A 13,625-nucleotide genomic window follows, 5' to 3' on the forward strand; every position below is an offset into this window, starting at 1 on the left:
AAAAAACAACATAAACTATATTTCTTGAGTAGCTTTCAGCCACTGAATAGTTTGACAATAGAAATTCAGTTTCCATTTTTCTTCTGACTACTACTAGAAATATCGCTTTTACTTTTAGATACTTTAAGTAACCTAACTGTATCCAAAGAATAAAGAAAAGAAGTGCAATATAAGATCAGTCTATTATTACTATGTTTCCCTCACAGGCTGACGTTGATAAAGCAGTGCAGGCAGCTCGCCTCGCCTTTTCTTTGGGCTCCGTATGGAGAAGGATGGATGCATCTGAGCGGGGTCGCTTGCTATCCAAACTGGCTGACCTGGTGGAGAGAGACAGCGTGTATTTAGCTGTAAGTTGATGGAATATTAGCATTTATGATATAATAACAAAAATCCTCTCAGCCACTTGCTATTTACTGCTGTAACTGCAGTGAAACAGAATCACTTTCTTTTCCCTGTCATTAATGTGTTTTACATCATCAACTCTGAGTTGTCTCTGTGTTTGGAAATACAAATAAACTTGCTTTCCTTAAAAGAGAATATATAACTGTAACTTAGGAGCTGTATTTGTATTTTAGTGTTATCTTAGTGTCACATTTCACCCAAGGGAGAGTGTAAAGGCTGGAACAGTATGGAATTACATGAGGATCACAAGGTTGTATCACATATTTCTCAAACGTCTCCCCCGTGTCTCTTCAGACTATTGAGTCACTTAACAGTGGGAAGCCTTTCCTGCCCACCCTGTTTTTGGACCTCCAAGGAACCATAAAGACACTGAGATACTATGCTGGATATGCAGACAAGATCCACGGCACTTCCATGCCTATGGGTAAGATTCTACTATTAGCAGATTTCCACAATGGAGCCGTAACCTGGAACTTTCCATACACTTAATCCGGTGGAACTTGAAAGGCTCCCCATTGCTTTTCCACAGTACTATTCCCTGTGTTGATCATTGTTTACACAAGGGCAGGGCTGAGCTTCTCACACACACGCACACACACACACACACATACACACACATGCAGCTGAGCAGAGGATGTCGAGGCAGTGACCACAATGCTCATTAATCATGCGTGCAACAAAATCCGCTGTTAATGGAGACTGTATGAGCAGTTTATAAACAGCTGTTTGCAGAAATGTGACATCTTCCCTGCCAGTCAACTCACTGAAGTCCTGTTTAACCTCTAAACACATGGCTATCCAGCCCTAACAACAAACCAGACATTTTACCTAGGCAATGCCTCTGTGTTTATCTCCACACACAAACATGCTTTTTTGCTCAAAGTCTGCTACTGTCATCCTCTTAACCATTTCTTTTTCTTGTAATCTCCCATCACCATTCCAACTCATCACCAATCTGCCTTTAGGTCATTTCACTGAAACTGAAGTACACAAATAGACCTTTTACACTGTAGGAACTTACTGAATCGTCACTGAACTTGTACCCCTTACCCCAGAGGGAGGGGGTGTTTGCTCCTGGCTGTTGCCTATGAATTGTACTGTTTAAACACCAAGCTTGTTGTGCTAACACATATTGACACTGACATTTAACCAAAATGAAATACTTGGGCATTGACTGAACTGGATCTTCTCTAAGTAATAAAAACTACTGGGGAACAAAAATTGGTTGCTTGGTTAAGGTTCTTAGTCTTGTTTACTTACTCAGTAGATTTAGTTTGTTGGTACAACTGTTTAGGCTCTATTTTCCTCCCAGTACAATTCCTACAAAGCTTCAGACTTTCCTTATGCAGTTTTCCTCAGGCCCATGTCCATATTTTTGTGCATTGTGTTTGGCATTTTCCTGTCATGAATGAATGCACTTACGCTGAGGTGGGAGGAGAGGCACAGTTGATTAGGTAGTGCAGTGCAATTCTGGAGCACATTTTACCTGAAATAGCAACACCAATAACACCTGCTCAGACCACCTGTTATTATAGGTGCATTGTAATTTTCCTGACAAATGCGTATGCTGGGAATCACAAGATCAGGTACCCAAATGTTCTTTAAAGCTACACCTAACTTAAAATCAACCTTTAAACCCCAAAATCTATCTGCATCACTCTGGATAGCTAATTGTGAAATTATCTGAATTATGAAATATGTGTGAAAATTTAGAAAGATTATTTTCAAATGAGATAAATAAACTAGTCCCCAGCATGTAACTATATGCATATGAATATGGTCAAACAGTATTACATCACATTTAATGTTGCAGCTGGTAAAGTTATAAAATAAATGTAGTGGAGTAAGAAGTAAAACATTGCCTCTACAATGTAGTGAAATCAAAGTACAAAGTAACAGAAAATAAAAATACTCAGGCAAAGTAGAGATATCTCAAAACTGTACTTTATTATTTGAGTAAATGTACTTAGTTACTTTCCACCACTGACCACAGGGATATACATCGTGTCTGCTTTTGCATTCTGTGATGGTTTGAGCCAGATAAAAGCATCCAGTACTTCTACAATAACAGTTTTGTCATCATAATTTAGGAATGGAATACAAAACTGGCAGGAGAAGAAGATACAGGGAAATAGTCTTTCCTCTCATATGCTTCCATGTCATGACATCAGCGTCATCAAAGTCAGGTTTCCGCCTTAAAGGGGATGAGAGGAGTTGATTTGTTTGGACATAACTAAAGCCAGCCCCGACTCCACCTGCTCATGATGCATTCCTCCCTCCACAAAGCGCTCAGTAAGGCCTGGCTGCACACAAATGTGTGCTGTGCCTGTGGTCACCAAAATTGCAAAACATTATCGAAGACGCCCATATGTGCCTTGTGTTTGGAAAGTAGACACTAGTTTACTGCTGCACTCTGTTTCAGGAAAATAGAGCCCATTATGTTAGGACAGTAAACACAGAGGCATTTAACAATAAGTGATTTTTCTGGCCTTTTGGAGGCTGTTACAAACTTATCTTGGGTTTGCAACAAGGAAGAGAGTCCACACACACACAGAGGGTTCAAATTTGAATATATTTAACTCTAAAGAAAGATATGGTAGGGTGTGGCTGTGTGAAAGGTACCAGTGGCATAGAGCATATGTGAAGGAAATGTGAATGATGCAGTGATCACAATCTGATTTGTCACAGGAAAGGGTCTGAAAACCTGTTTAAATGAGAGATTTCCATTTTTGATTTTTAACAAGTTAACAAAACTTCTCTTTGTCATTATGGGTTATTGTATGTAGCTTAATTTTATTTATCTATTTACAACACTATAAAGGTTGCAAAAAGTGAAGGGGTCTGAATACCTTCTGGAGTGGCTGTGTCTGGCTCTTTAGTTGTCTTTGTCTGTCTGCTGGGGTTTTTAGAGTTTTTATTGGTGTTGTTTGTTTGTTTTTCAAACAGCAGCCTATAAATGTCACTATGTAAATGGTGAGAGTGAACCAAAACAGTAAAGTTGTGGGCCACAAATCCAAAACAATGAGCTGAAAGATACTAAAGTGCTGAGTTGAACTGTCTGGAACAGCAAAGTTGGGTGATAATTCTTTGTGGGTTCATGAGTATTACTCACATTATGTTGATCAGGTGTTAATATAAAACATTTAAATGATGAAACTTTTAACTTAATATATTTTTTTATTTAACACATTTAATGATAAAGACTAACATTTTAGTGCTGAGGGAAACTGCAAAGCCACTATAAATTATCTGAATTGTTTTTTTAAAACACCAGCCTATAAATGTCACTATGTAAATGGTGAGAGTGAACCAAAACAGTAAAGTTGTGGGCCACAAATCCAAAACAATGAGCTGAAAGATACTAAAGTGCTGAGTTGAACTGTCTGGAACAGCAAAGTTGGGTGATAATTCTTTGTGGGTTCATGAGTATTACTCACATTATGTTGATCAGGTGTTAATATAAAACATTTAAATGATGAAACTTTTAACTTAATATATTTTTTTATTTAACACATTTAATGATAAAGACTAACATTTTAGTGCTGAGGGAAACTGCAAAGCCACTATAAATTATCTGAATTGTTTGAATTAAATTAAACATTTCATTTGATCATTTGACCCATTGTTATAAAAAATACTGATTACAGCCATTTTAAGAGGCTTGCCATTATTAGCTGAGAGAAAAAAGTAAAAAAGTACACTTATACTCAGCAAAGTAAGGTATCAAATCAGTCTTTTCAAACAGTAACATTTATTGTCCTGAGGAGGCTGCCGCCAGTGTCGCCCCTCTGAAGCGATTGAATTTAGGGGTGGAACAGGGAAAGTTGGCTGTCTGTTTCACTAGGAAGCACAAAAAAAGAAAAAAGAATAAGAGAGAGGACATGGGAAACCTCCCGATACCACTGTATTGTCCTTCTCAAAGCTTCTCTTGTACACTGCTGCCAAACCAACCATGGCGAGCATTTTCCCAGGGCTTTGGTTAAAGCTTTATTCCTCTAGAAGATTTTCAGAGAAAATAAGCCGAGGTATTCCTGTGGCCTGTATGATGTAAGGCTGTCAGAAATCATATTTGTTCACCTGTCTGGGTGAGGTGGAGGATATCTGTGAACAGCAACCCCTTGGCATCTAGTCATATTTCACATTATGCCAGTGTTAAATGTATTTGATACACAGCCTGTAATGAATGGGGAGTGTCATTATGTGCAGCACCTTTGGCTACACATTTCGGTGTAGTTTACATTGCCTGTTCCAAATTGAAATATAAGTCATGTGTAGGCGTCATACTTTCAAACAACCCTTGCAGGTACTTGAGTCTGCCCTGAAAGTCTCATGTCTAATAGGTTTTTAGTTTCATTCTGCAAACAATAACAGTTTTGAAAGATCCAACATCCACTTTGGAATTATAGAAAAGGAGCTGACATATGAGAAGCTCAGCTGTATCTCATCCTGCAATCTTCTGTCTATTGTCATACTTTCACTGTATCCCACTGACAATGATTGTCTGACTTGTTACATTTATCATTCCAGTCCAAATGCAACATTACACAATGTTTCATCAGCTGATGACAAATTTATACACACATTTCTCAAAATCAATTGTTTTTGTGGATGATGAACAAGCATGGCACACACCCAGTAAGTACTTCCTTTTACTCAGCTAATGCAAGAGGAATGACCAAACCTTTCCAGCATACCACCCATCTCTATGACCTAAAACAGCTACACACACGCCTGTGTTAGTGGTGAAATGTAATCTCTCACTAGGGTTAAGTAACCAGGAATGTTGCGTGTGGATTAATTTACAAATTAACATTCTGAGTCAACAACACTGAGGTTATCAGATGGTGACATTTCATCTCATGTGTGAGGTATTTTTCAAGCTAAAACCCAACATGAATAAGTCTGTTTTCTCTTTGTGTGTAATTGTGTGTGTGCTTGCGTGCACACGTGTTCTTCCGCAGATGGAGAGTATCTGTCATTTACCAGATATGAGCCCATTGGAGTTTGTGGACAAATTATCCCTGTGAGTACAATCCTTCCTACAAGTGACATTCATGATAGATGCAAATTGACATAAAAGCACACATTGGTTGAGTTTAAACGAGACACTGGTGGTTTTAAGTCTTGCCTGTTTGTCAAATTACATTCTGTGTTTCCAAGTAATTCCCTGACAGTCACTGTTTATTTGAGTAAATCCTGCTGGTAAACCCCAAAAATGGCTGAGATAGTAAGTTTGAGTAATAGGGAACAAGAAGTGAGAAGCAGAAGAGTGAACTGAGGGATTTAACCTTGTGAGTTTGAGGAAAGGAGAATGGTGAGAAAGGAGGAAAAGATCAAGGAGAAAGAGACACTGTTGATTGTGCAAGAGAGCAGAAAGTGTGTGGTTCTGTGTTGAGCCCCATGGGCTCCTGGGTAAAGCAGAAATAACACAGGCCTGTGCGTTGTACAGTGATATGGGTCTATTGCACACGTGTTGCAATTTCCCGGCCTTCTCAGAGTACTGTGGGAAGAGAAAATACTGTACAAGTGCCGAGAACATTTTCTCACTTGACTGTGTTTAGACAGAGTGAAAATGAGAGTAAGTGACTTAAGAGCAATGAGTTATTGAACTTGACTTGTGACCACCCAGTGTGTCAGTCAGATGTATGATGTCTTTTTCCGATGTATGTGTGTGTGTGTGTGTCATGCACAGTGGAACTTCCCTCTGATGATGACAGCATGGAAGCTGGGCCCTGCGCTTGCCTGTGGAAACACTGTCGTCCTCAAACCTGCTGAGCAGACACCACTCACCTGCCTTTACATAGCAGCTCTTGTCAAGGAGGTAACAGAGGAATCACTTTGCCATCTGCAGTGTGTTCACAAGGCACTTTGCCAACATTTTATTTGGACAGTCCAATGTAAATAACTCACTGAATCAGAATAATTTACAGATTTTACTTTGCCAAGAACACAGTGTTCTCTCTGAATTTGGCCTTCGCTTTATTTGGATCGTCCCATGTCTGTGTAACCACAAGGCGACAACAAACAAATGTTTAACACATAAGTGTCACTTTTCTAACTGTAATCCCAATTTCCACCCTTAGATTAACACAGCTAACAGATTTTAAAGGTTCAATTCACAAAAATCACAAAAAAATCTCCTCAGGTTTCTCACAGTGGTATGTATCTCTGAGATTTTACTGCTACCCAAATACAGTGGAGAGCAATACAAGTGCGTTTGTGGCCTTTAAGGCATAAATAAAAATTCCACTTTAAAAACTTAACAGCAACATGTTTTTGATGACATAGATGAACAGTGCTCTGGTCGCTCTGGATAACCCAGACATGTGTTTTCATAAGGACTCAGATGACAAAAGAACAAGTCTTTAACACCGTATATTCAAAGTGAACTGAATCACCCTTGCTACTGACCAATTCAGTAGCTTTTAGCAGTAGAGCTCCCCTTTCTGGTGACTGAGCACACTGTTGTCAGCTCTTCTATACACAGTACATTAGTTCCTTGTTAAAAGCTTGTGAAAAAACTGTCAAGGTCACAAATACAATCTTATCATTTAAACCATAATTACAAGCAGCTTTGAGGGAAAAGCCATCCACATCATCCTCTAACTCGTTAGTCTGAGTCAAAGATATCGGAAATTTCTGACATCAAGGATATTACCCCCTTAGTGAAAACAAACTGTTGGCAGAATGGCTGCATATGCACTACAGCTGGCAGTTAAAGTCATAATAAAATCCAACACTAATACTATCAGTGAGCTCCTCATTACAGGACCCATACACTGTTTGTGTCTGGAGTCATTTGGTAAATACATAACACAACAAAAGTAGCTAAAAGTTAGCACTAGGGTTAACACCTTGGAAAATGCATGAATATTCCCAAGATGAAATAAGGGTTTTCCTGGTGTTCCCATTTTGCTTATAGCAGTGATTGTGTAGGGCCAGTTTAGTACCGAACTGAACATATTGGTTTAAACAGAGACTGGCTGTACTAATGGACAGAGGACGGTCAGAATTAGCACTGAATATAGGTGACAGTATAAATGGTGCTGAGTTAATGATGTACATACTGTGAACCTAATAATACTGGACAAATCTAAGAGTCCATGTCCTCCATGTCTTCCCCCTGCCCTGTCTGGCCTCGACTCTTTTTGGAGACTATCTGTCTACGTCTGCCTTCTTCTTTTTGATGTTCTCGCCGTTCTCTGCTGGCAGGGAGGTTGGGTTGGGTCCGGATTCCCCCACACTGCCTGTGGTTTTGCTTGGCTCTGTTGTCATCTCCGCTAAAGCTTGTTTCCTCTCATATTGTTTTGACAGGCTGGGTTTCCACCAGGAGTCATCAATATTTTGCCAGGATTCGGGCCAACGGCAGGAGCTGCAATTGCTTCACACATGGGCATAGACAAAGTGGCTTTCACAGGATCAACTGAGGTATTTTTCTCTCTAGTAAAGTGGCTCAGATCAACAGCTGCCTACTGCTCGCTTTTGTCAGCGAACACAAGTGACACAGTGACCAACATGTGCAGAGCACAAGAGCAGGCTGGGTAATTAGGGGATGTTGTGTGCCTGTATTGAAGTCTAACTGACAAACACAAATGGGGTCTGACAAAAGCTGTGTGCCCTGTAATTACTCCTCATGACAGGAGGCTCCGATTTTTTCTTGGACATATGCTTGTATTTGTGCTGTTGTGAATTTACAAACATCTCTCTGAAAACACTGCTGCTCTCCTGTGTTCCCTCCACTGTTTCTGCTGTATTAATGTACCTCCACAGTGCCTTTCATCGAACTTAGTATCAGGACACACACAGGAGAAAAACCCTTGTAGCACTTAATTGAAAGCTGAATCTTCAAGGACATACCATGTTAGGTGCTGAGCACTGTAAGGTGTTGCAGTCCAAACGCATTCCTTCGGCTGCAGGAAAGAGCCAGAGTGACAGCAGATTCCTTTTCTGCAGATCATCTGCAGAACATCTGTTATTTCTAACTGCAAACTAACCCCTCTGGCAAAACCATTTACAGATATTCTTATGCAGAATTTATGTTTTGATGTGACCAGCCTGTATTTTACATGTATCTTTGGTGAATGAGCCAGGTTTATGTAATGTTTGGATTAGTCCTGTAGTTTATGGAGATGTCTGTTCTGGCTCTGGTGGTGCGTTGGAGAAGCAGTGCGTTGGAGAAGCAGTGCCTAGCACAGATTAATGCCCCTGATATGAAGCCAGACAGACATCAGAGCAAAAGCAAAATTAGACAGCATAGTGAGAAATGTTCATCTTAACCTAAAACCTGAATCAGTGTGAGACTGAAGCAACTGTCTCTTTTATGCATGCTATTGTTTGCTTTCCAGTATCTTCATCATTTGACTGCACACAATATAATGAGATGTAGAAAACATCTCAGTATTAAGGGTACACTTTAAATAACTCCTAAAATATTTAATGTGAATGAAGAAGGTTTTAATCTGACCTAGCTCTGCTCTGTCACTAGGGTCGATATGTCAAACCACCACTTTGGTCTAGACTGAAGTTTGCCAACGATTATTTAATTGATTTTCATGAAATTTGTAACAACATTTCTGATCCCCAGAGGATGGATCCTACTGATTCAGGTGATCGCTGGCTTTTCTCTTAGTGCCACCATGACATTCATATTTATGTTATTTAATGAAATGTCTTGGCAGCTATGGGATTAATTTGCCACATACATTAAGACCCACTCTGGATGAATTTTCATCATTTGGTAGTTTCTAGATTTTTATTTATTGGCAGCACCTGACCAAAAGTTTTATTTTTCCAGATAAGCTAATGACATTAGTTATTACTAATGACTATTCCTACCAGTTACAGAGGGTAAGCATCTAATTAGCACTAAACTAAGATGATGAATAATGTACCCGCATGTTAGCAACATCATTGTGAGCATGCTAGCATGCTGACGTTAACATTAAGCTCAAAGCATGGCTGTGCCTAAGTGCAGCCTCACAGAGCCCTTAGCACGGCTGTAGTCTTTTAGTATTGTTCTTAGCTCACTTATTTTTAACCAATTTAATTCCTTTCATTTTATTATTTTCTTGTGTGTTAGTATGGCTATGTTTGTTTTTTAAAATGCTAATTTAAAGCTCTATAGCATAATTGCTTAATAGACTAATCAGAGATGATCAAAGTGGGAACTGGTCCAAAGTATTTTAGGATTTTAATATTGCTATAGTTATCATGAGAAAATAAAATATTTGTCCTGTGTATAGGACAACATAAAACACACAATTTCCTGCTGCCGTTCCTTCTCTCTATCACACTCACACACATATACACACAAACAGCATGTGTACGTGAACTAAATGAGAGTCTGCACAAATGCACCTTTAAGCACAAACATCTTCTGTTTTATTATCTTATCCTGATAGAACAGTTCCTTTGTGAGTGGCTCTTTTTTTTTTTTTTTACTGGTTTTCCTGTTGTTTCCTGTGATCTGGATTCAATTACTGGGAGAATGAGCCAGTGGTGTAAGAGCATGTTGATGCCCAGACAGTGAGTCACCACAGTGTAGTAGCACTGGTGGGGGATCCTAGCCAATGCAGCATCTCCTCACAGGGTGGAAGATGGTGATGTAGCTACAGGTGGATTACAGGACCACAACTCATTTTTGTACTGACTCACATGTAGCTGTGACTCCACATGAAGGGGACTAGCATCCCAGCATGTTTTCTTTACCATTGAATAAACACACCCTAACCGCTCCTTAGTCAGCCACTTTGTGTGGCAAATGAAAGACATCAACAAAATCAAGTATTGTGTTGTTTTTGTACAGCTTCGTACCGGCCACAGCACGGCAGCTGATTCTGTTTTATTCTGTTGTTTTCTATTATATCTTGGTAACTTGAAGTCACTCAGACACTAGAGAAGACTGTGACAAAAGATCAGTCTTTTCCATGTGATGGTGGGGTTTTTCAGTTGCAGAGGGAATTTTTACACTATATCCCGTCAGTTTTCCCAGAAAATGTATGAGTAAGAGGAAGATGAGTACTTGTTCAGGGCGTAAGGTTATGAGAGAGAAGCGTGGGGATTCTCAGGCTTGTTATCTGACGTGTTAATGCAATATTCCATGACAATGATCAAAATATCAGTTCACTCACTGATAATCATGTTTATGACTTAAAACATCCTATAAATGAAGGTTTGTATCAGGAATTAGTCAAATATTCCTACGAGCTTCTTTAGGAGAAAAACCCACATCATTTCCTCTCAGTCTTAAGCAAAGGTTAGGTATTGTGAGAAATATGGTTATTTGCTTTTTTGTCAAGGGTTAGGTTGAAAAGAATGATACTCTTCTACCTGCACACTAAATATAAGGACAGTTAGCTTAGCCTAGCATAAACACTGGAACCATGGGAAAACTGCTGTCTACCTGCTCTGTGTCTTATTCTATTGTTGCTCATTTTAATCTTCTAAAATCTATTTTACTTTGTTTTAACCCACTTAAATCCAATTTATATATTTTATATTGCATTGTGTAAAACTCACTAAAAGCACATTAAGCTCATAAAAGCGCATCTTGTCATTTTTAAATTTCAGCTTTAGTACAGATTAAACAAACATGATATAACAGAAGTGCTGGTAGGTGGATTTTGTTACATGTAGACAGAGATAAACTAACTATTCCTCCATGTTCCTACTCTTTGTGCTAAACCAAGATAACCAGCTGCCGGCTTCACCTTCAATCTACTTCTGAACTGTAAAAATGTAAAATTGTATGATTCATAGATAAAAAGCTACAACTTGCGAGTATGTGATTCCCCTTTGAGAAACATTTTCCCACAACTCTTATCAAGGAGTGCTGCTCCAAAATCTTTTCTTTATTAGTCTTAATTTTGTTACATGATATCATCACTCTTGATGAGGAGTAAAGTGGAAATAGGGATGACAGGAAGACAAGAAAAAAAAAACTAGGAAAATCTCCTGTCGGCTTCCATGTTGACACACCAGGATCATTTCCACAAAACATCCCCCGTCCCTCTCAGTCAGTTAGACCATAGGACACCACCCACACAACCGCTATCTTCCTTCTCATCATTCGACATCAGATGCAGTTCCAGGCAGAAACGTCATTGTATCTTCCCTTTGCTGTCTCTAAAATCCTGTAATAGATATTCATTCTGTGTGTTTTCAGAACTCATGTTTCAGCTGTGCATTCCCTGTTTGGGACTAACCACCTTCTTTTAGCTGTTTAATGACGCCAGCTGATTTACTGATCTGGCTGCAAGCCTGCATCTCCGCAAGTAAACTTCATATCTGTCTCCTCCGCTAGGTCGGAAAGCTGATCCAAGAAGCAGCTGGGAAGAGCAACCTGAAGAGAGTGACGCTGGAGTTGGGAGGAAAGAACCCCAACATCATATTTGCAGATGCTGATTGTAAGTTTTTAGTAATGTTTAATTCACTGCTCTGTTTACCTGTCACCCTCACTAGGAGATCTGCTTCATTTACTGTTTTAGACCCTCCAGTCTGGGGACAAACACACATCAGATGAATATTCTTAAATGCTCAAAAGCTTTGTAGTGCTGTGAAAACCTGTGGATGGATGGGTTTCATATAAATTCTACATGATTCACCAAACTGGGGGTACTGTGGCTTTCAAATGCTTTCAGCAGCCGTGAGCAAGGATCTCTGCAGCCTGTAAATCAGGAGAATGGATCCTGACTCAGTCGGGTGCTTCAGCCGAGACCCATAAATTACTGAGGCCTGTTAACCCTTTACGGGCAACAGCAGGGTTCTGTCTCTCAGGTGTCAGGGATCAGATTTGCACTAGATAGCTCCAATAAATAGCGGGGCAAATGTCCTAACAATACCCTCCATACACAGATAAAGGTAAAGATGAAGGTTTTATATACAGAAGTGATGAGGGTAGCTTTTGCTAAGACTGAATTCTAAATTATTTCACTTTAAACATCACAACTAAGACATTTCTTTCTTAACAATTAGCCTCGTAGTTATAAAATTATCTCAACAGAGCAGTTTTTAAGGATGTGGTTTTGTCTAGCTATTGAATAACAAGCATCTTTTTTGCCAGTGGGTCTGGCTGTAGAACAGGCCCATCAGGGCGTGTTTTTCAACGCAGGCCAGTGCTGCACGGCAGGCTCTCGCATCTATGTGGAGGAGCCCATATATGATGAGTTTGTTCGGAGGAGTGTGGAGAGAGCCAAGAGGAGGATAGTCGGCAGTCCCTTTGATCCCACTACTGAGCAGGGTCCACAGGTGAGTGACGTCAATAGATCTATGGCCTCATGAAAGTAGAGAATTTAACGTTTGAACTGAAGTTTTTTCTTTTAATCACTTTCTGTGTCTCATCTTCTCTTTCATTTTCAAAAGTTTCTCTCTCTTTTTTTATCTGTCTCTTCTGTCCTGGGCTCTCATAACCTGTCTTCATGTCCTCCACCTCTACAGATCAGCTGGGAGCAGCAGAATCGTGTGTTGGAGTTTATCCAGAGTGGCATCACCGAAGGAGCCAAGCTGGAGTGTGGAGGCAAAGCTCTGGGCTTGAAAGGGTTTTTCATTGAACCCACTGTTTTCTCTAATGTGAGGGATGACATGCGCATCGCTAGAGAGGAGGTACAATCATAAAGAACAGGGACAGTCCCTGCACAACACATGCATGTATACCTGTGTGGAAAGCAATGGTGGAAGAAGTGCTCCGACGTAAAAGTAGTAATACCACAATGTAAAAATATTCAATTCAAGATAATGTCCTGAATTCAAAACTATCTGAAGTAGTATCAAAGTGAAAGTCTTCATTATGCAGACTGCACCTTTCATTATATTAGTACGATGATACTGTTGATGCATTATTATTATTATTATTATTATCGATGCATATTGATGTGAAGTGTAATGATCTAGCTAGCTGGTTGAAGAGGAGCTAATTTTAATCACTTAATATGCTGTTTGGTTGTTTAATCTATAAAAATACATAATTAATTTGATTTTTGATATTTCACGTATATGACCTGCAGTCAAATGCATGCAGAAATGCAGTAATTCCCTCTAAAATATTGTGGAGGTATAAAGTAGCATTAAATGGAAATACTCAAATTATTTGTACCTAAGTACAATACTTAAATAAATGCAGTGTTTTCCACCATTGGTGAAAAGACACAGCATAAAATGTGTGATAATATGTGAAGAATTACAAATTAAATATATACAGTACATACGTGTATATATATATATATATA

General features: G+C 39.3%; 1 protein-coding gene across 1 annotated transcript in view; it reads left to right on the forward strand.

The window, feature by feature from the left end:
• aldh1a2 (aldehyde dehydrogenase 1 family, member A2) overlaps positions 1-13,625 on the forward strand; it is a 25,858-nt gene that overhangs the window by 9,230 nt on the left and 3,003 nt on the right. Inside the window, exons 3-10 of the mRNA XM_020609365.1 lie at positions 207-347; positions 697-826; positions 5,364-5,425; positions 6,095-6,223; positions 7,717-7,830; positions 11,705-11,807; positions 12,464-12,648; positions 12,838-13,002. Of these exons, the coding sequence (XP_020465021.1) occupies positions 207-347; positions 697-826; positions 5,364-5,425; positions 6,095-6,223; positions 7,717-7,830; positions 11,705-11,807; positions 12,464-12,648; positions 12,838-13,002 (1,029 nt within the window). The remainder of the gene's footprint in view (positions 1-206; positions 348-696; positions 827-5,363; positions 5,426-6,094; positions 6,224-7,716; positions 7,831-11,704; positions 11,808-12,463; positions 12,649-12,837; positions 13,003-13,625) is intronic.

This window comes from Monopterus albus, unplaced genomic scaffold, assembly GCF_001952655.1.
Source record: "Monopterus albus unplaced genomic scaffold, M_albus_1.0 scaffold4.1, whole genome shotgun sequence".
In the NCBI taxonomy this organism is placed as follows: Eukaryota; Metazoa; Chordata; class Actinopteri; order Synbranchiformes; family Synbranchidae; genus Monopterus; species Monopterus albus.